This window comes from Heteronotia binoei, chromosome 10 (genome assembly GCF_032191835.1).
Source record: "Heteronotia binoei isolate CCM8104 ecotype False Entrance Well chromosome 10, APGP_CSIRO_Hbin_v1, whole genome shotgun sequence".
NCBI lineage: Eukaryota > Metazoa > Chordata > Lepidosauria > Squamata > Gekkonidae > Heteronotia > Heteronotia binoei.
The window spans coordinates 42,530,277-42,557,266 of NC_083232.1; the positions used below are offsets into that span (position 1 = coordinate 42,530,277).

The 26,990-nt window shown below is 39.3% G+C and overlaps 1 protein-coding gene across 2 annotated transcripts in view; it reads left to right on the forward strand.

The window, feature by feature from the left end:
• The window catches only part of AKAP9 (A-kinase anchoring protein 9), a 163,536-nt gene that overhangs the window by 89,117 nt on the left and 47,429 nt on the right, over positions 1 to 26,990 (forward strand). Inside the window, exons 22-23 of one of the 2 annotated variants that reach the window (XM_060248483.1) lie at positions 5,772 to 5,998; positions 19,588 to 19,750. In XM_060248483.1, coding sequence (XP_060104466.1) covers positions 5,772 to 5,998; positions 19,588 to 19,750 — 390 coding nt within the window. Of the gene's footprint in view, positions 1 to 5,771; positions 5,999 to 15,582; positions 15,893 to 19,587; positions 19,751 to 26,990 lie in introns of those variants that run through there. The other variant, XM_060248484.1, reaches the window with a different exon arrangement.

Sequence of the window (26,990 nt, forward strand, 5' to 3'; positions counted from 1 at the left end):
TAGATGTAAATACTTAGTTATAATATGAACATCATTTCCCTTATAAATATATTAATTTAAAATCTGTGCTTTAAGTGATTATCACATACTGTGTTAATACAGGGAACTTCATCCTTGGTCGCAGAAAATGAGATAGCAGCTGATTTGTCAGGGGTAGGGAACAGTGGCTCTCCAGATGTTTTTTGCCTTCAACTCCCATCAGCCCCAGCCAGCATGGCCAATGGCCGGGACTGATGGGAGTTGTAGGCAAAAAACATCTGGAGAGCCACTGTTCCCTACCCCTGGTCTAGGTGGTATGGGGGGGGGGGAGATCTGACCAAGGTGGTATGCGGGGGAGGTATCTTTGAGAATTGATATTTTGGAGCTGACATCATAAGAATTTTATACCAAAAAAGATTCTACAGTTAATGGTGAAGTTTATTGCTTCTCCCCTCCCACAAAGAGGAATCTGCACCAACCCAATCCCACCCCCTTGAGAATACAGTGACAACAGCTTCTGCAACTGGCATGAGCCTGACCTTTCCCCCTTTTCCCTAAGCCATGGATCCATCCTATGCACAAAGCAAGCAAACAGGCCAAGAGCCTTCTGGTAGAGCTGGATACTGATACCAGGCTGAGAGAGAAGGAGGCACTTGAGGATTGATATTGGCTGGCATTACCAGTGGACAGAAGCCCAGCAGAGGTTACAGTCATCAAGCTTGCTAGGTGGGGAAGTAGGAGAGGAGTCACTCACCCAAAGATGCAGGGGTATGGTAGTTGATGGGAGGAGCTTGCCCTCTGGGTGATGCCAGTTAACTGAATGTTCTGGATAATCGGATGGCAGATAATAGAACTTTTATTATGTTTGGTGTTGTGTTTCCTGTGTTTAAACAGATTAAATGTTTAATTTATTCTAAAAACAGAAATTTTAAAATTTATCTGCTGCAGATTTTTATTATTTCCCAAAAGGGAAGAAGACTCAATAAGGATTTGTATTGTAAATAAAATTTTCAAACAATTGTTTTCAAGGAACACTTTTAAACATTCTACTTTACAAATTACTAAACAGTTTTGTCAACAGTTTGTATAGTCAAAAAGTTGACTGTATTATTGGATATCCTTACAAATTTAAAAGGATCATACAGCCAAATTTTGCCCCAGTGATAAATTGAGACAGCACAGTTTGTATTTAGTAAATAATTATGCATAAGTTTAACACGTACAGTGCCATCCTGAGAGCCAGTTTGGTGTAGTGGTTAAGTGTGTGGACTCATATCTGGGAGGACCAGGTTTGATTCCCCACTCCTCCACTTGCACCTGCTGGAATTGGCCTTGGGTCAGCCATAGCTCTGACAGAGGTTGTCCTTGAAAGGGCAGCTGTTGTGAGAGTCCTCTCAGCCCCACCCACCTCACAGGGTGTTTGTTGTGGGGGAGGAAGGTAAAGGAGATTTTGAGCCACTCTGAGATTCGGAGTGGAGGGCGGGATATAAATCCAATATCATCATCATCTCCTCTTCCTCCTGCTCAGAATCTGCTCAAGTCTTTTTAGTGGGGATTACACCCAGGAAGGTGTTCTCTAGAAGGCACCGACTTTAAGCTTAGCATGATGACCAGGTTGAAAAATAAGTGTCAGCAGATCTGGCGTATCCTAACACAGGTGGCTGTATCAGCCAGACAAAATAGAGGTCCAGTGACATCTTAAAGACAACATTTAGCCCATTATGAGCTTTGTGAGTCACAGTTTAGTTTCTTGGGTAAAATGGGAAGAACAAAAATGTTTTTTCTTTCTTTTTCTTCCCATCATATCTGAGAAAGTGAGCTCAGGCTTATGCTGGAGATTTGTAAAAGCTGGGTAGATCTCTAGAAATTGTTTAGTTTATATCATTATTTTTAAGATTAGGAAAAAATGCCTTTTAGGCATTCAACTGAGCACCTAGCATTAGGAAGCAGAAGCTGACATTCAGTGAGTACATGTCTAAAATGGTATCCAGGACACACAAACCCCCGAATGTCTCCAGTGGTTATAAACTTCCAGCTGCAGCTCAAACAATGATGGCAGGTGTAATGAAGCACATACTTTCAGCTGTTTTCTTACGCTTCCTCAGCCTTTCTTGATAATGCTACCTCTGCTTCCACTAAGGTCTTTGATCTACCAGTCTGTTTAGTCATAATTTTATGTACCTGTGTCAAAGATGGAGGCAGTATCCAGATTGCAACTCAAGGCTTTTTTTGAGCAGGAAAGCACAGGAATGTATCAGGAGGTGTACCCTACTATACAAGTGAGTTTCTGCTAGGCTTTTTCCACAAAAAAAAAGCCCTGTCACAACAAATATTCCTTCTAAGCCGTGGAGTCTTGTGAGCAAAAATTCTGCTTCATGAGCTACAGGCAAGAAAATTGTGAGCTACTGCATAAATCAATTTGCTCTGGGGCCATTTTTCCTGAGTTAAGACAAAAATGTGTGAGCCAGAGGCTAAAAAACAATGAACTAACCCACACTAACTCAGCTTAGAGATAACACTGGTCACAACCCAATGTTATAGTCCTGTGGTAATCTACATCAAAAAAGTATTTCTTCTGGTTTACCAAAGTAAAGCTAATGCTGTTGTATGATGTCTGTCCCAGAGGTGAGCGAAGTATATGAGCTCGGTGCTTGCTTCTCACCAGAGTCAGGCCTCTATCAACATACTTTCCCTGTGCAAAGCGCAAACAACTTCCTGGCTGATCACAGGAGTTGTCCAAGTGCCATATGGAATCAGAGTTGAATTGTCGATGAATAGGTAGTGCCAAAATTAGAGTTTTAAAATATTCTCAAAATATTTGAAACCATGACCCAGTCCTTCAGCAGTTTTGCTTTATAAAGGCATACTTAATAACTGGTAATAAACTTATATGTATTTTAGCTGCTGATATTAGCATACATTTTGCTGATCTAGTGTATAAGAATCTCATCATCATTAGGAAGTTTGCATTTTCTTGCAATTATGTAGTTTGTGAGCATATTATCCTGTGTTTTAAATTAGTTCACTGTGGACGCGGTATATCCAGTCTTACAGCCTAAGCAAAATTTCTTCTAAGGATCAAGATTATAGGGTACAATAAATGACTCTGAACGACATAGTGTGAGTTTCAGTTTTATTTCTGAAAACTATAATTAATTTTTAGCACTAATAAATTCAGTTAAAAATCATGTAGTTCATAATGACAATACCATTCAGTGTTTCCATGATAAACATAATAGCTGGATGACTTGAGAGATGTGGTTTCCTGCTGTGTATCTTCTGGGGCACAGCTAAGCCCAAAGGAGTGGTTTCAACAGCCTATAACTAGAGATAGTAAGCCCTGAACCCTGTGTGATCTATTTTTTTGGGAGGAGGGGATGTGGGGTGCAACAAATGTGACCATGGGTGAAGTCTGCTGAATCAAAAGGAACATCAGCTGCTTGCTCTACAGTTCTGTACATACGCAGTGAAGTGTAGATTGAGTCTTGCTAATCAGCACCCCATTGGACTTTACACATAGAATACATAACAAAATTTGAATCCAGTAGCACCTTAGAAAACAACAAATTTTTCCAAAGTATAAGCTTTTGTGAGCCAAGGCTCACTTCATCAGATACAAAATAATACACTAATAATCCTTTTATTTGAATGTATCTTTTCTGTAGCTCTGCTTACTGTGCTCCAAGTTCTTATTTTGTCAGACGCTGAACAGGGTATCTTACCTGGTCAGTACTTAAGATGGGTGAACTTCAGAGAGCATCAGTTGTGTCAGTAAGTGGTGTTGGTGGCTCAGTAGGGGGGTATGCTTCCCTCAACTCAGTCTTTAACCAATGCATTGGTATAGCATTGACGAACAATATCCTGGATGTACATCTCAAAGGTCCTTTCTACTCTGAGGATATTAAAGCTCCTGCAGTACACTGACACCCAGAGGCCCTTTACCTCCCGGGTGTTGAATAATCATATTTTTATATTATTGTAAAAGGATGCGTGGTCCTGTCAGTAGCAAGTCTTTTTTCAGGGGTTTGGAAGTTTTAAACTTTTTGTCCAAATCCATTTTAAACATTCGACAATGTTTGGGCTGAAAATAATTGCCAGCAATCCCCGTGGAAGCTGCATCCTAATGAGTTGGATTCTGCAGGGCATGTCAAGTGCTTTGAAATCCTGTGCAGATGAAAGGTGCCGTCCAAATGTAAATTGAGTTCATCCAGTTATTCATTTCATTCACACACAACTGTTGTATTTAATTTTTTTTCCCATGAAGTTTTATTAAATTTATGTTAGCCTTCCAAAACATAAAAGGAGATATGAAACAGTAGTTAACATTAAGGAAAATATTTCAGTGATTATTTTACCAAAGGCAATACACCAGCCTTCAAGTCAGCACTTTAAAAAATACATAGGAACATGAATTGGTGGCTCTTGTTGTAGCTCCCATGATAATGAGAGAAGTACCAGGACCCCCCACTGCTAATTTTTCTTTTTCCAAACATGTGTTGCTTAGTGCTGTAAGCATGTAAAACCTCAGGTAAAACTGTCACTAACTGACATTGCAATAATACGTAGAGTAATTCTGTACAGGATTGCATTGTTAAGAGTGGTTTTTACTTCTAAAACAAAAGATGCAGACTAATAAAAGGCAATGGTGACTAAAAACAACAGCATGGCAATGGGGGTTTTAAAATCACTGTTACAATAACTAATGAGTTGATGCATGTAATTGTTACTGGGAGGGTAATACTAGATGCATGAGATTTATATGGAGACAATAGTTGTTTCCATATAGACCAATCCATAATTAGGAGTAACCACCCAGTATGCATGTTTGTAAATCTTCTTTCCTGCATCTGTCTTTTTCACACTGCCACCTCCTGACTTCTAACTACCACGCTACCCAATTGTACTTACTCTTGAGTAAGTTTGCATGGGATTATAGTCTGAGTCCTGAGTGTCAATGGAGCCAGAATATCTATTTTGTCCCAACTCTTACAATTAGCAGGCCTTTCTTATCTACTGAAATCGATTTGTAGAAAAGTAATTTGCTAAAGGAATTATCAGAATGTTGCTGGCTCAAAGTAATACTGAGTTTATTGAGTTTATACTTTCTGAGCTTGTATGGGAAACTGTTTATACCAGAAAATATCCTTGCAAAACATGGCAGCAGCTTTGACTGCGGCCAGATAAATTTAGTTTTCTGTGCTCTATCTGGTATAGGAATAGACCAAGGGTGGCCAAACTTGCTTAACGTAAGAACCATATAGAATAAATGTCAGGTGTTTGAGAGCCACAAGACAGGAACATCAGAGGGAGGGAGGGAGGAAGATGGAGAGGGAGGTGGAAAGACAGCAACTTTAACTTTAAATGTACTCTCTAAGCCTCTGACTGGCTTGGCTTGGAGAAGTGATTTAAAGAGACAAGTGCCTTCTCCAAGCTGGCTGGAGTGAGGGCTTTGAGAGCCATGCAATATATGCGAAAGAGCTACATGGGGCTCCTGAACCACAGTTTGGCCACCCCTGGAATATACTATTGTGTGCTGCAAAAATATTTTTCTTCTGTTAGTATCTCCTTTTCTATTGCCTGTCTTTTTCTCTACCTTGTGTAACTTTTAGTGCAAAATGTATTTATTTTGTTGTTTTTGTATCCTGTTTTAAAGTTGTAAGAATAGCCATATGTATGTTTTGTAGTTTCTTCAATCACAATTCATTATTTATATGTAAATATATATAAACATTTTTTGCCATTCTTAGTACCAAAAAGTTATACAATATATATTGTTTCCTCCTTTTTTGCAGAAAAGTCGTTTTCATCATATCTTGGCAGTAATCTGGAAGATGATGTCAGTAACATTTGGTCAGAAGTAACTGATGAAAACCTTGTCCTCTCACAGTACCTTGCAGAACATGGCTTTGCTGGAGTGGAAATAGACTCTGAAAATCAAGAGCTAGTTTTAAATATCAGCTTTCGACTTCAGGCAGCTGTTGAAAAACTTCTGGAAGCAATCAATGAAACTACAAATCAGGTAGTATTTCTTAATTATATTTTTAGTGGTCAGTGTGATAGAGGAGGAAAAGAACCGTTGTCTTAAGATCTGTAGATGTTTTCAAAATCAGTCCTGGCTTTTCAATGAAGTTCTAAGCATAGTCTTGTAGCCTGGTGCAGATGGTTTCCATTTTCTTGACCAAAGTTTAGTGTAACCCAGGAGGTGGAAATAAGGCCAAGTTCAAGGTTTAAGGCCTCCTTTCTTAAAGCCCCCCTCTCACTTACGTGCCTTAGCTTAAACAAAGTGACTATTTATGACAACAGAGAAAATATGATTTTGCACACAGGGTATGGTATGTTGGTCTTCCGCGTTTATTGAGTAAGAGCTCTGAAGATGCCAATAAATCCAGTCCTGTACACAGCTGTGTTTAAACTAGCTATATACAATTTATTTACAATTATGATACAGACTGTCAAAGTGCTCCGCTTACAATTCACCATCCAACCTCCACAAGTAGTGAAGTACTTCTGTACATTTATGCAAGTTCTCCAGGTGATGGACCAATCAGGTTAGTGCTGAGTCATGTTTACCTCAGCCTGGCTGATGCAATCTGGCAGTCTGCCAAATGCCTCTGCCAGCCAGATCATCTACTGTCATTTAGATCTTGTGCTGTCAGCAGTGGTCTGATGCCTGCACATATACTAACAACTTGTGATGGAACCGGCCTGATTCTGCCTTCAGACCTGGTCCTGTCAAGTCCCGTCAAGTCCCTTTTGAGTTGCCAACTCCTGAAGGGAGCTTATCTTCTTCCCGCCACTAGGGCACGCTGCCACCACCTGCTCAATTTAGGGGTTCCTGACTGAGAGGAACAGGACTCCCAATCACCCTTGCCAGTTCTGAGGCCTGCGTCAAAGTCCTCTGCCAACCTAGCACCTGGTTATGACAGAAACCAAAGTCCTCCTTTGGGAGACCCCTGGAGGATTGGCACCCTTGCCAACTGTATGCCTTTTCTTTTCTCTGGACTCCCCTCTTGCAGTAGCGTGGTCTAAGGTGGTTGGAGAAACTGTGGTACAGAGGGACTCCCTTTTAAAAAGACAAAACATTTATTTAAAATTTGCAACTATGAGGGGGGCGGCGCGTCGATCATAAATGGCGGATGCACTTTGATCGGGCTCCTGATCTTTCCCCCACAAGTTGTACTTTTTAAGACATCAGACTCTGTAGTAAGTCTTACCTTCCATGGGCCAACCACGCAGAAACAAGAAGATGGCGCCAAAAGAAAAAACTTCAGTTGCTGCTTTCTTTAAACCAAACGATTTGGCAAAGGTTAGTGGCTCTGCTACCCACTCCGTTTCTAACATGGCCACTTTTAACAACTCTCCCTTCACCCTAGTGAGGAGGATGAAGACGCCCCTTTGTGTAGGAAAGACCTAGACCTTCTGAAATTAGACATTCATTGTTATTTTAAAGAGGCAATTGAAGACTTCCTGAAGCCAATTAGATCCAAAGTGCAAGAGCTCACAGAGGAGCTATCAGCAACAGCTAAATTGGCAGATCAAACGGCTGAAGCAGCCCTGTCACTTAAAGAGGACGTTAAGTCAATAAAGAAATCTGAAGTCCTTCTTGATTATAGGGTTGCTATTCTGGAAAATCGCATTCGGGCTTCTGACCTGTAATTTAGGGGTCTGGAGGAGTGCGAGGAAGGGTCCACAGACTTGGCTATATTTATTACTAAGTGGCTGGTGAAATCTTTAAAAATTGAGGAGGGGAGCACGCTTGGAGCAACGGTTGGGAGCAATGGCGACGGCACGGAGAGGAAGACCCTGATACGTCCTTGTTCAATTTACATTTCCTAAAATGAGGGATCTCGTCTTGAAAGAGACAGGGCTACATGGTGCCCTGTCCTACAATGGCAAGAAAATTTTGGCGCTTCTGGATCTCCCCCCAGATATATTGGACAAGCGGAGGAAAATGAAACCTTTTGTGACGAAGCTGCATGCAGCAAATGTGCGTTTTCGCTGGAGTCCTGTGGCGGACGTTTTGGTGTTTAGGAACGGTCTACTGCACAAAGCTTTGGATATTAAATCAGGCATGGATTTGCTGAACTCTATTGCTGAATCTGTCTTCTGCCGAAGAGGATGAACTACTGAAAGCCAACCCCTCGCTGGAAGGTCTCCCTGCTTAAGAAGGCGTTTATTTGTCTTTTCGTAGACATTTGTTCCTATTGCTGCACTTTGAGACTTTTTCCAAGACAATAGTTAACAAACTTGTTTGAAACTTTTTGGCGGACATTTTTTATGGTATTGCATTTGTTGTCTCCCTATGTTCCAATATACTCCAAAAGGGCCAAAAAATGTTCTTTGCACATCAGTTGATCTTTAGGTAGAATTTTTGTTTGTGTGTTGTTGGGATGAAATGTAAGTGTTTAGTGCATAGTATTTGTACTATTTCTGTTCAGGAGTGAATGTTTTTGTGATGAACTGAGTGTGGGTTAGATGATTGAGATCCACGGATGATTGCATGCATGGTTGAAAGCTTTATAGTTTTAAGTGCTGGCTGTTCTTTTTTATAGGCTTGAATGTGTTTAGGTGATGAGTTTGGAAGAGAGGGATATGGTAGATTTAATTGTGCAGGTATATATACTGTGTATGGGTTAAGGTGATTGCAGGGGGAGAATTGAATAGTTTTTTAGAGGCATATTAACTTTTTTGCAAATTATATAAGGAAATGGGTCTTCTAATTTATTTATTTATTTACTTTGTTATTTACTCTTAATGAATTGTTATTTATTCTTTAAAAGATAAATATATGTATGGGTATGTATGTGGTTATACTGAAATGTATGTAGGTGTGGATATATATAAGAATGTAGGTATGTATGTCTGTATGTATGGGAATGTATCTATATGTATATAACATTTGGGTATGTAGGTAGAAGGGTATATAGGTATGTATGCACATATATATATATATATATATATGTTTGTATAAGTGTGAGAGCATAAGTATATTTTTGTATAGGTGTGTGAGGGTGCTTGTATGTGTATGTAGGTGGGTGTTTATATAGGTGTGCTGGGGTGTGGGGGTGTGTATATTTATGTTGGTAGTTGCAGTTACTGCACAATTGCTTGTTGATGGAATTTAATGGTCTTTACATACAGTGTACTGTCCCAAGGGGCACAATCAAATTTTTTAAATAGTTAAAAGGGTTTTTTTATTAGCAGTTGTTGCTTATTGCTATAGATTTTGTAATTTCATAATCACTACTGGAAGAGTTCATATATAAAGGGTTTTTATTATTTCATTAGATAGATAGTTATTTTTGGAAGATTCATATGTCTATCTCACTAAGTGCTTTAACATGAAATAATGGGAGTATTTGGAACTGTTGGATATTGGATTAGTTAAAATTGTGCTATTACACTTTTCTAATGTTAAACTCCCTATTGTTGGACCATGAGAAGTCTGGCCGGATAGGGGAGTCTGATTATATATCTTATTGGGGGGGGGGGAGAATGATTGGTCTGTCAACTTCACACTATTTAAAATTCATACACTGAAGTTTCCCCCACGAGATTAGGTTAGTTTGGTTTCGCTGTAAGGGAGTACTGATTGTATTTCTCCCTTGCCCTTCTAGTGTTAGGAGGTTGGTGAAGCCAGTTCCCTAATTTGGGTTTTTTCTGGGGGGTTTTGGCCTTGTTTGCCAGCACAAGTTTGCAGTGTGCATTGAGAGTTTGCTACAGTTTTTATTTTTTTCCTGGCTTATTAGCCTTTGAGCTTCTGGTTACAAAATGTCTCGCAATCTTAAATTTGCCTTGTGGAATTTTAGAGGTTTTAAAAACCCCATTAAACATAAACGGATAGCCAACTATTTAGAGAAGGGTAAACTTAACATTGTCTGCCTACAAAAAGCGCATTTGAAGGCCTCAGCACCTAATGTCTTTAGATCTTGCTGGTTCTCTCAATCTTTCCAGGCCCCAGGTTCATCCAAAGCATGGGGTGTAGCTATCCTGATATCCAAGCATACTCCTTTCGTTTGTCAGCAAATAAAAAAAGATCCTAAGGGCAGATTTTTATTTGTCAAAGGTGAATTGGATGGTGTGAGTACAACTATTGCCTCAATCTATGCTCCTAATAATGGACAATTAGACTTTCTTAGAGAAACATTACAAGAATTGCAACCCTTTCAGCAAGGTAACTTACTTGTCAGAGGTGACTTAAATTTTGTTGTGGATCCTAAATTGGACAAATCAGATTCTTCCTTACCTTCATCAGGGAAACCATCCCCTCTAACTAAGCTGAGTAAAATTCTTCAGTCCTTCAATCTAATTGATGTCTGGTGTACCTTGTACCCTAATAGTAGAGATTATACTTTTTTCTCCTCTGTTCATAACTCCTATTCTAGAATTGATTTTTTACTAGTATCTCTCTCTTTGATCAACCGTATAGATAATGCTAACATTGAAGCAAGGACTATTTCTGATCACTCTCTGGTGGTTTGTGACGTGCTTGCTCAGGACTCTGATGGAAAAGGTCCCAGTTGGTCCCTCAACAAACTGCTGCTGTCAAATGAAGCAATTAGTAAAAACGTAACAGAACAAATCCAATCTTATTTTTCTTTGAATGCACAATGCAGTGTTTCCTAAGCTTATGTATGGGACGCCTTTAAAGCTGTCATGAGAGGCAACCTCATCTCTATTGCTTCTGCTTGCAATAAAACTAAAAAAAAATCAACTGAAGACCTAAAGGCGTGCATCACGTTTCTACAAACTAAACACTCAAAGTATGGTGGGGAAAAAACCTTAAAAATTAAGTCAGGCTAGGAAACAGTTAGAACTGCTTGAGACCTCTTCCATTCAGAAGAATTTTTTGTTTCTTAAACAAAGATTTGTGACTAAAACTTCAAAATCAATTAAACTCTTGAAATATCGTATTGCTCAGAAAATGGCTCAGAATATAATTCATGCAATTTGAACCCCGCAGGGAGTTATTAATTCCTCTTCTAAAAAGATCTCTGAAACTTTTTTGATTTTTATAAAACATTATATGAATCTGCTAACCTGAACATATTGAGAAATATCTAAACTCCATTGATTTCAAATCTTTCCTTGCTGAAGATCATGCTACTTTCTTAGACAAACCTTTCAACTTGACTGAATTAAGTTTGGTTATATCCAAAATTAAAAACAATAAGGCTACAGGCAGGGACGGTTTTCCAATTGAGTTTTATAAACATCTTAAATCTTCTTTATTAGCCCTTTTATTAGACACTTGTAATTCTGTTATGGAAGAAAGTCAACTTCCCCCAAACTGGCTTGAGTCAAGGATGATAGTAATCCCAAAGCAAGGAAAGGACAAACTTAATCCTGCTTCCTATTGTCCTATTTCTGTTCTTAATCATGATTTTAAAAAATTTTCTTCTTTACTTGCAGAACGTTTGAATAAGATTATCACCCACTATATACACCCAGATCAGGCTGGCTTTATGCCAGGTCACACCATCACCGATAATATTCGTAAGTCACTCAGCCTGATCCATCTTCTTCTCCCTCCTTAATTTTATCTTTAGATGCTGAAAAAGCATTCAACAAGGTAGAAGTAAATTACTTAAAAACTTTACTAAGGTATATGAAATTTGGTCCACGCTTTTTGAAATCTATTTATGCCATCTACAGTGCTCCCTCCTCACAAATTAATATTAATCTCTTTAGATCGGATGAGTTACATCTTAATAGAGGCACCCGTCAGGGTTTCCCCTTGTCTCCCCTTTTATTTGCTCTTTCTGTTGAACCCTTTGCTTATGTAATCTGAAGTGTCCAGGATATTACAGGTATATCTGTTAATAATGTTATTCATAAAACAAGTCCCTTTGCAGATGACATGGTTTTTTACTTAACCAATTCCCTGAATTCCTTAACAATATATATTTTTTTTCAAATTTCAATGTTTTATTGAAGTAGTCAAGATCATACAAACATAGGGTAAATGCAATATCAACGGTAAGCTATGCATATTAATACATATCAAAAATTGTAATTGATGTATCGCAGCTTGAGTTAGGGTATGATACAAGGTAGAGTAAGGGGTATAACAATTTAAATAATAATATAACCACAACAACTATGGGAAAAGGAAAAACATGTACACAGGGCGAACTGAATAAGGTAGGTCATTGGATAACCAAGAAGAAGGGCAATCACAGGTAGATACTTAGAACAACAAAAAATCTTTATACATAGTACTTTTGGTGAGAGAATGATGTAAAATGGATCACTGTCCAGTTTTTCCAGAACAGGTAGCCAAATTGCAACATAGTTAGTATGGGCTTGAAGGGGGTCTGATTGGTCTAATGAGGCTTGGATCCTGTCCATTGCGATCTGTTTCCAGATTTTGAGTAGCCAGGAGTCGAGTGACAAGTTGTTTAAACTTTTCCAGGTTTGAGCAATCAATGATTTTGCCGCAGTCAATAGTTTAATGATTAAAGATTTTTTGGAGGGAGTAATTTGTAAACCTGACCAGTGATTGAGAAGGATTACCTCCGGGGTAACAGGTATTAGGACGTTTGTTAAGGATGAGACATGAGCACAAATTAATGACCCAAAGGGTTTGAGTTTAGGGCAGTCCCACCAACAATGAATGTAAGATGCCTTAAGGCCGCAGTTCCTCCAGCAGTTAGAGAATCCATGGGGCGAAGTGTGGGAGAGTTGATTAGGCGTGTAGTACCAGCGAGCAATTAGTTTGTAATTTTGCTAAAAGATGTTTATAATTTTGGATTAAGCATAATTGAACTCCAAGGGAGTTATGGCCATCACATTTAAAGGGACAGCACACCTTTTTAAATGTCTTCCTTCCATAGGAAATAATGAAGGATAGGGGCACTTTCTTTTGGGGTTCATGGACCCCCTGGTCCAATCGTTTTGAAACTTGGGGGGTACTTTGGGGAGAGGCACTAGATACTATACTGAAAATTTGGTGCCTCTACCTCAAAAAACAGCTCCCCCAGAGCCTCTGAAACCTCCAGATCAATTCCCCATTATACCCTATGAGAATCGATCTCTGCATAGGGAATAATGAAGTGCTCAGCAGACATTTCCCACCCACCCCCCATTTCTGGTGACTCTGAAGTGAGGGATTGGCCTCTACTCACGAGTTGCAGCCAACTTCTTCCAAGTAACACAGACACCCCATCCCAAGAGGAAGCCTTTCCATTCGGAGACTAGAGCCTCCGGAGGGGGAAAGTCACATGGTAGCTTTGGGGGCCGGACTTCCCCCCGCCAGCCAGCTGACGGGGGGTGGGAAGGAGCCTGGAAAAGTGGAAGAACCCCCGCTGGGACCTGAGGATTGGCAAGCCTAGACTGCGGTCCCCCAGAAACAGGCCTCCAGTGGGAAGGAAAGCTCTCAGGACCTCCCTCCTCACCATCAGTCCAGTTTAAAAATAGATGGCCTGGGGGCTAACCTCCTTCAGAAGAAGGGATTTTCATTAAGGGAATGCCCGCATCAGACGATAACTTCTTCAGCCGAAGCCCCAGCACTCCAGTCTTTGGAGAGACAAATTACTAGGCCTCTGCTCCACCCCCTCCCCAGTTTTTTTTTCTTTTCCCAGTTGCTCCTACACACTCTTCTTCCAATATGCAAATTATGTAGTTTCATTGCTTTCCCCAACAGCATATATCCCCAAAGCTCTACATAAGAGATTGGGAATGCCCTGAAATTTTGTAGACTCCATTATCTCTCCTCCCCTTCTCCACTCATTGTGATCTTCGGATCTCATCCCTTGTCAGTCTTATATGTGCACATCAAACAAACATGCTTAACCAGAATTTTCATCATAACCGGTGTTAAAATTTAAGATTAGGTTTCAGACTTAATTAAGAAGGAACCTATTCAAGATTAAATATAGCTGGCAGCCATTCATATATCATATGATTAATGCAAACTATGATTAATGCAAGGGAGTGGGAATTTATAGTGGAGAGGTGGGAGAGAATGAACACTGATATTCCCATTTGTACTTAGATTTGCATCAGAAGTGAATAGACCCATTGATATTTTCCAAGCAGAAATATAACAGTTGTGAAGGCTTTTGCTTTATGAATAACCTTTTGTCCTCAAATTATAAATTGTGTGAATATATTTAATGCCCCTCTTTTTCTAAAATGTTAATGGAAAAAAATAATCAGGTGCTCTTGGGTTACAGAAGGTTTGTCTCTCCTTGTGTTCACTTTAACAGGGCATTTGATTTGTTCTGGCTTCTGGAACTCTGTATTTTCTTTGGAAAATATTCGCTAGTACTATTAACAGGTTAACTGTCAATAGAATAATGGCATTAATTGTTTGTTTGCTGTTTCTTAGTTGGCTGCTGTAGTTTTGCTTTTGGCACCTTTTGAAGGTCATTCATTTCTCTGGATTTGAACTCTTATTGGCATAAACATTGGCTTGTGGCTTTTGGTTTGCTGACAAGGGACTTTGGGACAGGGGAAGCTCTGCACTATAAGGACTGCATGACAGGCATGACCTGAGGAAATGAGCTAGTCTTTTACTAAGGTGCTTATTTGTCAAAGTCCTCAATGTGGAGTTGTTTCAGCTGTGTTTTGTCCAGGGTTGTCTCTAGTTGTTGCTACTGTTTAATTTGGGGTTTCCCCATAAGATTTATTACTACTATGTCACCTGCAGCAGAATTTCATTTATCATTCCCACATTGCAGTCTTAAGAACACTTGCCTGGCAATAAGCCAATAGACCTGTTTAGGCTCACTCCCTTTGGAAGCTATTTCAAGGTACATTCTGTACCATAAAGATCTAGGAGGGGTCTTAAGTTGGCTGTTTTTTACTTGCATACAATTCTTAATAGAAACCAAAACATTGCTGGGAAGATGGTGCCTACTAAAAGTCTGAAATGCTTGCCTTGCTTTTAGTGATCTCTCATAATGGCTTGCTAAACAAGAGGAAAAATTCTTTACTGTGTTGTACAGTTCCTTAGTGTCATTAGTTTGAGGTTTCTTTTAAAATAGTATTTCAAAGAGGTGGGAAAACCAGTATTGAAGTTGCTGCGTTAATCTCTGCTGAGTGCTGTGTTTCTGAGCTCTAACATGGATTTTGAATCTTGTCAGGCAAGCTTTATTGTGGGTGTGTTAAATTCAAATTCCATCTGCGCTGTGTACCTGTAGTAAAGAAATTAAGCCACTCCTACTCTCCTGACCTCTTCCTCAACAGAGGCATTGAGAGCCGGCCTTTTACTCAGCACGATGCAGTTTTCTCTAACTTCTTCTCACCACTGAAAGGAGAGAATAAAGGCAAAATAACTCTATTTGATGAATTTACTTTACTCCCCAAGAGATTTTTATGAGTTGACAGCGACAGAAATTACTTTGGGATGGATTGACTGCTTGCTGCATCAATGAAGTTGATAGTGAATGCCTGACTAGCATAACCATTCAGTTTTGTTTGAAATGTTTTTTGCAAGTGGTGATGCTTCTTTTTCCCTTAACTGTGTGCTCACTTGGGAATTCTCTGTGCTCACAGTTTACTTAAGAGTGTGAACTGATAAATTCTGGCTCTCTGCAGCAGACGAACAATTGGTAAATTAGTTTGCCATGTTGTTCAGAATATTTAATCCTATCATAGCTGAGGCAAATAGCCCTATCTGTTTGGAAATGAGCTGGCTGTAACAGCCCATTATTCTGGAATGGATTCCTACAGTACATATTGGGCATCAAATTTATTCAGTGGTTTGCAGTCAAGAAGAGTCCAAGAAGAAGACACTTATGAAGTCGAATCTCGTGTGCCGTTACCGGATCCTTTTCCCTTCACTGATCAGTTGGATGAAAATAATTCTGTAGTTATAAATACTACAATTTTTCATGTTAGTCATAAGAAAAATGGACATAGATTAAGAGTTGTTTCTAAAATTTCCTTGCCTGCACCCCCTTATTCAGTAAGTATAATAAAACTTGAATTAATTTATATCTCTTATTTTGCACAGATATTATAAATAGTAAAGAGCAAATGCTAAACTGTATAATGATTTTTTACTCTGCAATTTTGTTTATAAAATAATTGATAATTCAATTCAGATTGACAATATTATACAGTGAACTGAGTTTGTAGTAATTTAATGTTATTAACATAGATGTAATGTATTTTAGATACTTATGTTACTCTGGTAGTAGTTACTGTTTAAAACTGAAGCACAAGTTTGAAATCCTTAACTGCAGCATATTAAAATAGTATTTAATCATTACATTAATGCTTAATATTATTACTGGAAGGGCCATTATAAACTCAAACTTAATGCTTCTGCTTGTTCAGTACTTTAGTAACGGTACTTTTCATTTGATCTGATTTTATTATCTGATTTTTAATTATCTGTAGGGTTGCCAGTCCCCAGGTGGGGGGCAGGGGATCCCCCGGTTTGGAGACCCTCCCCCCGCTTCAGGGTCATCAGAAAGCGGGGGGAGGGGAGGAAAATGTCTGCTGGGAACTCTATTATTCCCTATGGAGATTTATTTCCATAGAAAATCATGGAGAATTGATCTGCGGGTATCTGGGGCTCTGGGGGGGGGCTGTTTTTCGGGGTAGAGGCACCAAATTTTCAGTATAGCATCTAGTGCCTCTCCCCAAAAGACCCCCCAAGTTTCAAAGAGATTGGACCAGGGGGTCCAGTTCTATGAGCTGCAAAAGAAGGTGCTCCTATCCTTCATTATTTCCTGTGGAAGGATAGAATTGAAAAGGTGTGCTGTCCCTTTAAATGTGATGGCCAGAACTCCCTTTGGAGTTCAATTATGCTTGTCACAGCCTTGATCTTGGCTCCACCCCTAATGTCTCCTGGCTCCACCCCCACAGTCTCCTGGCTCCACCCCCAAAGTCCCAGATATTTCTTGAATTGGACTTGGCAACCCTAATTATCTGCTATAGCAATACTAATTCATTGTATTTTAAGTAGATGAAGTAATAGCTACCTAATGTTATTTTTAAAGGTTATCCTGATCATATGTCTAAATGAAATGGTAGTATGCAATACTGTATATTTTATATACTTTCCCTAAGCATTGATGCGAGAAATCCTAAGCATATCTACTCAAAGGACAGTATTCTTAAGATTGCACTGTTAATATACTTGGTGGCCTGTAGCCGATCACAGTTTCTTTTACAGAACAGAATTTCCATTTGCAGAAGAGGGGATAGTTGCTTCCAAATCCAGTTGCCTCATCCCACTGTAGACCTCCAGTTTGCCCCCGTGCAGCTTCTGAGGGTTCACTGAACTCTGGGAACAAAACTTTGAGTGCCTCAGTGGGCTGCAGGAGGAGAAGAAATGTGAGAATCCATAGATGGTTGGATATACACTAGTGTTTATCAAAAGAGAAAGAAAATCTTTAGTTTGATTTTTTGGGGTGAACCTCTAGCTATTTATACATGTGCAGTGATGGTGTTGTTTTCGGATTACCTGAATAGCTTTCTCACCTCCCATAGGGGCAGTGGAAGATACAACTACTTCATGAGTCCAACCATCTGCATTCAGCCTGTTGTTATCCTTCTAAATCTCCAGAGTTTGGATAGCTCCGTACAGATAGGCCAGGGTGTTGAATGTGGGAGCTTTTCAGTGCAATCCTGTGTTAAAATATTCCAGATTGTGTATGCAAATCTGTCTGTTTAGATTGGAATAATTCTGCATGGGACAACTTTAGTCTCTCTTCCCCCAATACTGTTTTCTGTACAGTATTTATCTGAACTTAAAATCCTGATTCCTTACATTGTTTGTACTGTTTGCAGTTGGTTTGTTCAGTTCCCCATCAATGGAGCAACATCAAAGTTAGATATATCACATTATTAGTATTAAAATAGTGAATAGGCAAATTTAAGTGTTTTACTCAACAAAGCTTTGCCTTCTGAAAAAGACAGTATAATAAGACACACAATATGTGAATGTATTATAGACATCTACTAGTTCTAAAAACAAGGGTGTGGATTCTTTTTATATCCTGCTGCTAAACAAATATATGCTGTGTCATTTTGTAATTTGAGTGCCACGTGAAATGTCAGCAGCTTTATACTGTCCAAGTCAGTTGGACTGAATATTTTAAAAACTTTAATTGTTTAACTGAGAGGAGAAAACAGAACACCTTCTGCTATATCCTGATATATTTTAGTGTATCTTAAGAGCATAGCTCTAAGAATGTTATTTTCTCAAGTTTATTCCATGATTTTGATTTTATAAATTATGACCAGTGATCCCCACCCCCCAATAGCACAGACCTATTCAGACTAGTATAAGGCAGGATTTATGGCCATTACAGTACTGAAGATTTATGTAGAAGATTGTAAGGCCTTTGAGATGCTTTAAAAATGTAACTTTTTATTATATCCATTTTAATTAAAACTTTGGTCAAGTAAGTGAGTAAAATCAGTACAAGTTAAATAGTGAATATATAATTTAGGACAATAGTAACAGGGCATGTTGTACAGGGCATGTAAAGAGCCAATGTACAAATTAGGTCACCTTAGGTGCCCCCCCCCCCCCCCATGTAAGCATCTTCTATGAAATCACATGTCTTTATCGTGGCTCCTTCCCCTTGGAGAAACTGCTGTTTTTAGAGGTAAGGTTGTAAAACTCTTTATTTTGCAAGTCCACCCTAGGTTGTTCCCTTTAGCTTGTATTTAGTTCATTATACTATCTGATAGTGATTTGTTACATGTGGTGCTGAATTGCTTTTAATTTTTGAGAGTGTGAGCCACTCCAGGCTTGTAGAAAGGCAGAATCACCATGTTTACAATAAAATAATACTACATTTTAGAAAAGAGCTTTATATTCTACAAAATGTTTCCTGTGGGTTTGATTATTCTATGACCTTTCATAACAGTTTTTACTTTGCTTAAACACATATACACGTGTAAATATCAGCCTTTATCTATCATGCAGTTCCAAATACTTGAGCGCTTTAGGGTGCTGGTTTCTAACAGGAGCCCTCTCACTGTAGTCTAGAAATTTATTTCCAGGGGTCAACATAAGAGAAAAAGTTGCACCTGCAGAGTGAGCAAATAATCAGTGTAAATTGACACATATTCTCTCTCAAGGAATGTAAGTGCCCTGAAGTCATTGAAGTGTGTGGAGGGATACAGATCACTTGCATATTGTGTGTTGTTTTATTTCAGCCAGCAGAAAGCACACACATTTCTCAGTTGGTGCGGTTATTTCAGATATTCAGCGTGCCACACTGCTTTTCTTCTAAGTATTTAGAACCTTTCATGAAAAATGTGTAGTAAGACAGAATATCCAAGTAATTATGTGCTAAAGATTGTATTAGACTGTCTTTAAAGTGCTGTGTATATTTAATACAAAAAATGAGCCTGCCATGAGTTGACATGAACTAAGAAGTCTCACAAGTTCCGGCATTTGGACACGGATGTGATCATATGACTTATTGTACTATAGTTTGCAGATATTTGCTTATCTTGTTAGCTGTGTTGTGTAAATATTATAAAGTTCTTGTTGAGATGCATGTGGCAGTTAATGAAGAGGTATTCATCAACTTTAAAGAAATTCCCACAGCAGTAACAGTTTCAGTGTAAGGCTTGGAAAAATGTGCTTGTAACTTCATCAGAACATAATATTTTAATTCACTTTCCTTGTAGCTTGAACATGCCAGAGTTACTCAGACAGAATTGATGCGAGAGTCCTTTAAACGGGAACAAGAAGTCACTGAATTGCTCAAAGGTCAGGAGGATTTGCAAGAGCGATTGGATGAAGAGGTTAAAGCTAGACAGCAGTTGGCACTGGAGCTTGGCAGAGCAGAGAGTGAGTAATGGTTTTCCTGTTATGTGGAGCTTTAAAAGCATTACATGTCACTTCATTATGTCAACAGTATTTTCAAATTTTTTGTCTAAAGATTTCACAGTTATAAAGCAATTCTGATATCATGAATCCTCATCTGTTTTTGGTAGTTATGGATCAAATAACCTTTTTCCATTAATAGAAGAATGGAGGTTCCAAATAACTTGAACTGAAAATTAATTCCAGTGGTATATCTAGCTTATTTGGTGCCCGGGACAGATAATTTTTTAACACCCCCCTCCTTTTTTTTCTTTTGCTGTCAAGTTACAATTGACTTATGGCGACCCCATACTAACTTTTACTAACACTAGCCAAAGCATCACAAAATAGTGCTTGCAAGCTTCACCAGACTGGCTGTTAAGAAACACACTATCCCACATAGAAGGTGCCCCTGTCCTCCATTATTTCCAAAGGGCTAAAGTCAAACCAGAGAATATCTGCAATAGAAACTGAAGGAGGAACATTTTTGCAAGCCTAGCAGAACCAATGCAATGTACAGAGTACCCAGGAGTACCAGTGAAATCACAGAATGATTAGCAGAATCAAGTGCCATTGTGGTAATTGCAGCTCAACAGGACTGATGTAAAGCACTGAATCACAATCCAAGAAAGCAGGGGGTTGGAGATTCAGCAAGTCCAGTGATACTTTGGCAATGCCAGCTCAACAGGACTGATGTCAGTCACAGAATCACAATCCAAGCAGGGGTACAGAGAACCCAGCAGAACCAGTACAGTGTACAGTGCCTGTGGCAATGCCAGCCAATGTCAAGCACAGAATCACAGTCGGAAGCCCAGCAGAACCAGCACAATGTACAGTGCCCAGCAAACCCAGTGCCTTCTGTTCACAATATTAACAAAGATTTGCTATTATATTACGCTTAAATGCCTTGTTTCACCAAGCAGGATAGGGATGAGAAGGTATCAAAAACAAGAAGTGAAAATAAAGTGGGGGGGTACAGAAAAAAATAGGTGATGGGAGACAGAAATGAATGAAAAAGTGTGGAAAAGAAATTAAGAGAGGGAAAGGTTGTTTTGTCTTGCTGCAATACACTGACTACTGCTTCACAAGATCTGGCTGAACTGGGTGTGAAGAAAGGAAGAGAGAAAGGCTAGACTATTGAAGGAAAATGGCCTGCAGGCTGACCATTATTGTAACAGCTATCAGCATGCTGGCTTAGTTATTAAGCAAGTTTGCTTCAGTCCTGGAGAATGGGAAGTCTGGCTAATCATAATGTACTTTTTGTTATGCTCAGACTACCCTGCACCCCTGATGGCTGCAGCCAGAACTGCATTTTTAAAATAAGAGGAAAGATGCTTGGCTGGATGCAGCATGACACTGGCTTCAAGAGCCATCCTTGAGCTGCGCCCGAGGGAGACTGCATCCCTGCCCTTGGTACACCACTAATTCAGATCTCTTTGAAAATTGGAAAGAAAGGCCCATAATGAGAAAGGCAGGTAGCAGAAATGAAGAAAAAGTGCAAATCGGTTTGGAGACTACTGACATTAAGGGGTGGGGCACTTCACAGATCTTCAGTGGATCATCTAACCTCTTTAACCTTCACAAAAGAAGAGGTTTATCTCCTCTCAATAATTTCATTATAATTCCTTTGCTCTTGTAACAGACAGCCATGTTCTCCTCAGGGTGGGTTGATGGTGAAAACAGCCATGTTCTCCTCAGGGTGGGTTGATGGTGAAAACAACTGATTAATGATTTCAGAGGGTGGCTGTGCCTTGACAAATTCATAGGGGATTCTTTAGATTTTGGTTTTCATCACTTGAATATGTCTCTTCATTATTAGAAAAGTTGAAAGATTACAAGGTCATATGAAAGGGAAGTAGTGTGTTCTGTACTTGTAGCATTGGACTTCATGCATGACTCAGAATCTGTTAACACTGTATAACAGCGAGTTATGCTGTGACATCCTGCCTGGCACTTCTAATAGAAATGTGGGACTAAACAGAGTAGGACTGGCTTAAGGCGTTTCCTTTGTCTCTTGCTACCAAGATAGTTGGAAGGATCCCAGTGCACCACTGCCCTAAAGGGCTAATCAATTCGGGTCAGCCACAACAGTTAGTGCAGGCTCATCTGCCATTTCTTCCCATACTGCCATTGGTTAGGTCTGTGACTGCTCAGCTTGTACCTGGTCAGCAGTGGTACCTGGTCAGCAGGAGATGATCGCTGAGCCTGCATCCGTTGCTGCTGCTGGCCAGAGCATAGCTCTCAAGCCCGCCCCACTTGTTACCTGGCTAGCAGCGCCATAGGAGCAGGCAGTAGGCAAGTCTCTCTAGGAATTTTACCAACCATGTCCATGTGAAATAGCCTTTATGTGGGGGCTGCTTATCTTGGATCCCATTGGTGGCACTGCACAAGTAGGTAACAGGCAAGCCTATGCCCATTGTCTTGCCTTGCAGAGGCTGCATAGTTCACCTTGCCCTTGGCTCCCTATCAGTAGACTGATTAGGGGTTTCTTGCTGTCTTATTCACACTGGCTGGTGATTATCTCTGTTCATTATTTCTATTCATACCTCCCCTTACAAACAGATCTACTGACTCTGACATTACTGCAACCAGCAGCCTTTTATAATATGATGTTGTCATCTCAGTTTTTTTATAAAGGACACATTTAAGCCACGGTTATTACAGTCTTTCTTGTTTGGCAATGTTGCTGTATATTATGCACAAATAAAAGCAATCACACTACACATTTTCCATAGGAAAAATTATGTACCTCTGATCTCGTATAACAAATGAAGCTCCTCTGTAAGTAATGCCACTGATTATAGCTTTAACATATGTTAATATGATAAGATTGGTGGATTTTTCTACTGGCTTCAGTGCACATGTTCTGTGATTTATCTGTTTTGCCTGTCATTCTGGGACAAGTGAACAGTTACCTACAACTTTATCCCTGAAATCTTTAAGGTAGTGTATCAGTCTGTAAATCAAGCATTTCAATTGTTATATTTGGCTTCTATTTTTCTTGTTCCCTTATACCATAGAGTTACTATTAATGCCACCAGTGTGTCTAGACCAGAGTGTTTTTACCTCCTCAATCATCTTGATCTTTCCCTAGGGTCATTCTTCCTTCCTTCCATTTGCACTATTATTACACTAACTATCCACTATCCAAAGCCAGTCTGTTTAATAAATAAATGGAGAAGCATTTATACCACTTATCAGTAATGCATCTGATGTCCATAAGTTGTGATTGCATGCACACGCGCACACACTTTTCAAATCCTAACCATTCCTTTCTTAATAAAGCACCATATATTGCTGCTTCTCAGCGCCTCATTTTCTAGAATATCTCTCAGAACCCTTTTTACCGTAATTTATCAATGACCCTTTAACAGTCAAAGATATTATATTATGCTGCTAGCACAGCCACTAGAGAATGCAGTATTAGGCCACATGAAAGGAACTACACTGAACTCAGTTTCTAGGAAGGGTTGTACTGATGGGGAGAGGAATTGTAATGTGCAATACTCCCACATGGCCTAGGGTGTTTGCTTAGGAAAGAAGGGGTCCATCAAGCAGATGGGAAAGATCAATTTAGCAAAATTAAAATTACAGAAGGACTTTTAAAAGTGGTCTTTGAATTTACAAGTTATGATTTGGAGCATGTTGAATACATTAGAATGACAGTAAAATTAAAAAGAGCCTATTGACCCAATCAGTCAACAGATAGGGTTGCCAACTCAGAAAATACCTGGGACTTTGGGGGTGGAGCCAGGAGACTTTCCCATTCCCTGAAATATATAAAAATACATTTTATAAAAAATGCAATTCCCCTGAATAGTCTTCATTTCCTTGTCCCAGAAATTCCAGTAAATGAAAGTGAACCCACTAACAAAGCAGCCAAAATAAACATAGTTTGTTTGCAAGCATACATTTTTGTGATCTCACTGGGGCTCTAGGCACAGGAGCTGCTGTATTTCCAACCAACAACACAGGCAAATGAATAGACAGAGATATGGAGTTTTCCTCCATCCCATTAAAAAAAGACATCTGAAATGAATCTAAAAAACAAGCAGAGACTATGCTCTCTCCCACTCTCTCTCACACACACACTTACTGGCTCTGATTCCTATATAAAGTTGAAAGCAAGCAGGGACTGGGCTTCATTTTTCTCATACACGGAGCTCTGCTTCTGGCCCATCCCGATGCAGCTTTCATTTCCTGCTTAATTTTAAAGACACACACACACTTTTTAAAAACTTGCAGAGCTCTCAAGACGCATTGTGGCTGTAGGGACAGGGCTTCCCTGCCAGCCAGCTGGCTGGGGGCGGGGTGGAGCCTGGGAAACCAAGCGTTCCCTTCCTGCTGGAACCGGGGGATTGGGAAGCCTGTCAGCAGAACAGATTTTAATATAGATAATTCAGATTTGTTTGCTGGACTTTGTGGTTAGTCCATATTTAAACTCAGAGAACATTTTAAAGCGTTCATTCATTTAACATTGTTAGATTCCAATGGTACATCTGCTTCAAAAGTATATATTCTCCTTCATTAAAATAATTTTGGATACTGACAGGGTTATAAGCCACATCTCGAAGACTTTCCATCTAGTAGTTGCCATAGCACTTAGTCCTAACCCCTCCTCTTTTTTGTGCATATTGGTTAATTTCTCTTGCAAGTGGGTTTTAAGAAAAAACAACTTCAAAGGGAGAGACCAGGGGCTAATTCATGTTTTTGCAATGAAAAAAGCCAGAGAAATAAAGCTTTAGAGTTAATTAACCTAATGTTGACCTATTAGAATAAAAAAGGAAATCATGACATTGGCAGGATAATTCCTTTTTAATGACCCAAAAGTTACAAAATAGTTGGCAGATTTGTAGGACTCTAAGGCTGGGTATTACTATTAAACATATTAACACAGGTGAGTATGTTTAGAAGTGTAAAATACGTTAACACTGAGTCAAACTTTTTATGGCTTACGAGATTCTGTGTAGGATTGAGATATTTTGATGTTGGTTGGAGGAGGACATGTTATAAGCTTGAACTGAGCCCCGAAAAGTAACATCTTGGACCCTCCTTCCCTGGGTATCTCAAGAGTTTAATCCTTTGTGGAGCTATGGACCATACTGAAGGCAGTGAGTGACTGAGATGCACTGGAGGATAACTTTGTCCAAAGCACTATTTGTTCGGTAGAAGAGGGAATTAAAAGATCCTTGGGCCCATATCCTGGTCTGTATACTACTGAGTGGACCAAATGTTATTTTCCCTTCATCCTTCATGCAGTTCAAAAGATTTCATCATTAAAAACATGTTGCTGACCAGAATTCTAGTTAGTACAAGATTAGTTAATGGTTTATTGTTGTTTTCTTAGAAGTTTTTCTTAAGTTGCTACTTTTCTTACTTGGGCCAGTGATATAACTATTACTGGCTTATAGATTTTGACCGGTAAAGTAGTTGTACTAAGAATCACAGTTTGCCTATTTTATATTACTGTTTTGCCATGCCAGATTCTTTTATATATAGCAAAAAAAACCCAAAAATCCAAGGTCGTGTTATAGAGGAACATGCATGTTCTATGCCCCAAGCACTAGCTTCTCATACAAAAAGCATAGTACTTGTACAACCAGAGACTTGCAAAAGCAGTATGCCATGGGAATCAACTGTTCAAAGAAACAAATTCCACTGGGCTTGAATAGGCCCTCGGGTGAGCCTAAAGTAATTCTTTGAAATCTAGCCAAATACAGGGATTCTGATTCCTCTTAGAAGAGTTCTAATTTGGAGCAGTGCAGAATAAAGAGAGGGAATAATGTGATTCAGGAGAACTTGGAATGTTATGCTCTGATGGTAAGACAGGTAATAAAGTTCTTTAGATTATCTTAAAAATGCCTGTGCTTAAGAACATAAGAGAAGCCATGTTGGATCAGGCCAACAGCCCATCCAGTCCAACACTCTGTGTCACACAGTGGCAAAAAAAATTATATATACACACACACTGTGGCTAATAGCCACTGATGAACCTGTGCTCCATATTTTTATCTAAACCCCTCATAAGAACATATGCAAAAAAAGCAACATACCCCTGATTGTCTAAATGGGTTGCCTGCATCTCAGTATACTTGTCTATAAATCTTCACTTATCACATTTCTTTAAGGAATATTTACATGACTGCTGGCATTAAAATGTCCTCTTTCTCCTCTATTCCATTTGTTCAACTGTGAAACAAGCAACTTAACTTGTGAAGACTTGTTGAAATAACTTGTAATGATGTATCTGCTGTAATCAGGAATTTATAAATGAATAACTCCTGTGCTAGAAAAAAAAATCAGTAGTGCAAAACTATGTTGACATAACTTATAATGATGTATTTAAACAGTAGTGAATGAACATAACTTTAAAAAGGGACACATTTTTGGCAACCATTACAAATCGCCGGTAATCATCCATCCCCAAAATAACAGATTTATATTCTCAGCATATTAGTTATCCAATTCTTGGACACAAGCCTTATGGTGCCGAGGGAGCTTGTGTGTGTAGCAAAGCTTTATAAGGAGTTCAGACCCTGTCAAAAGCCAAATTCCTTGCAGAGTCACTGGAAGTGGAATGGTCATTCCTGAGATACCAGACTAAGATGCATTCACCCCCTTCAGGGATCAGTAGCCACATCAGTAAAAGAGAATGCTACAGTAGTATTTGAATCTTTATTTCATTTTCCATCCCTTCAACCATAGGTTGGTGGGATTATGGAGAAAACAAAAATGGAGCAAGTCAATAAAACAATAAATACTAAGGTCATTTAAAAATGTATGCAAGAAATCTAGCAACAGCTTCCAGCTAGCCCATATAATTTGAAAACAGCAGTTTTAGAATAATATAATCACTAGAGCAAGTAATATCCGAGTTAACAAGCGATCATGCCTAGCTAAAGTAACCAGAGGGCAGTGTAACAGCACATATGAAATGCTTTCTATTGCTCCAGAATTTATGGTTGTCATTCCCCAGTTGGAGGCAGGGGATCCCTCAGTTTGGAGTCCCTCCTCCCACTTCAGAGTTATGAAAAAGCAGGAGGGGGGCAGGGCAGAATGTCTTCTGAGCACTCCCATCATATCCTATAGAGACTGAATCCAATAGGGTATAATGGAGAATTGATCCATGGGGCTCTGGGGGTACAGTTTTTTGAGGTAGAGGCACCAAATTTTCAGCATCCAGTGCTTCTCCTCTGTAGCAGCTAAAATGACTAAACTGAGGCTA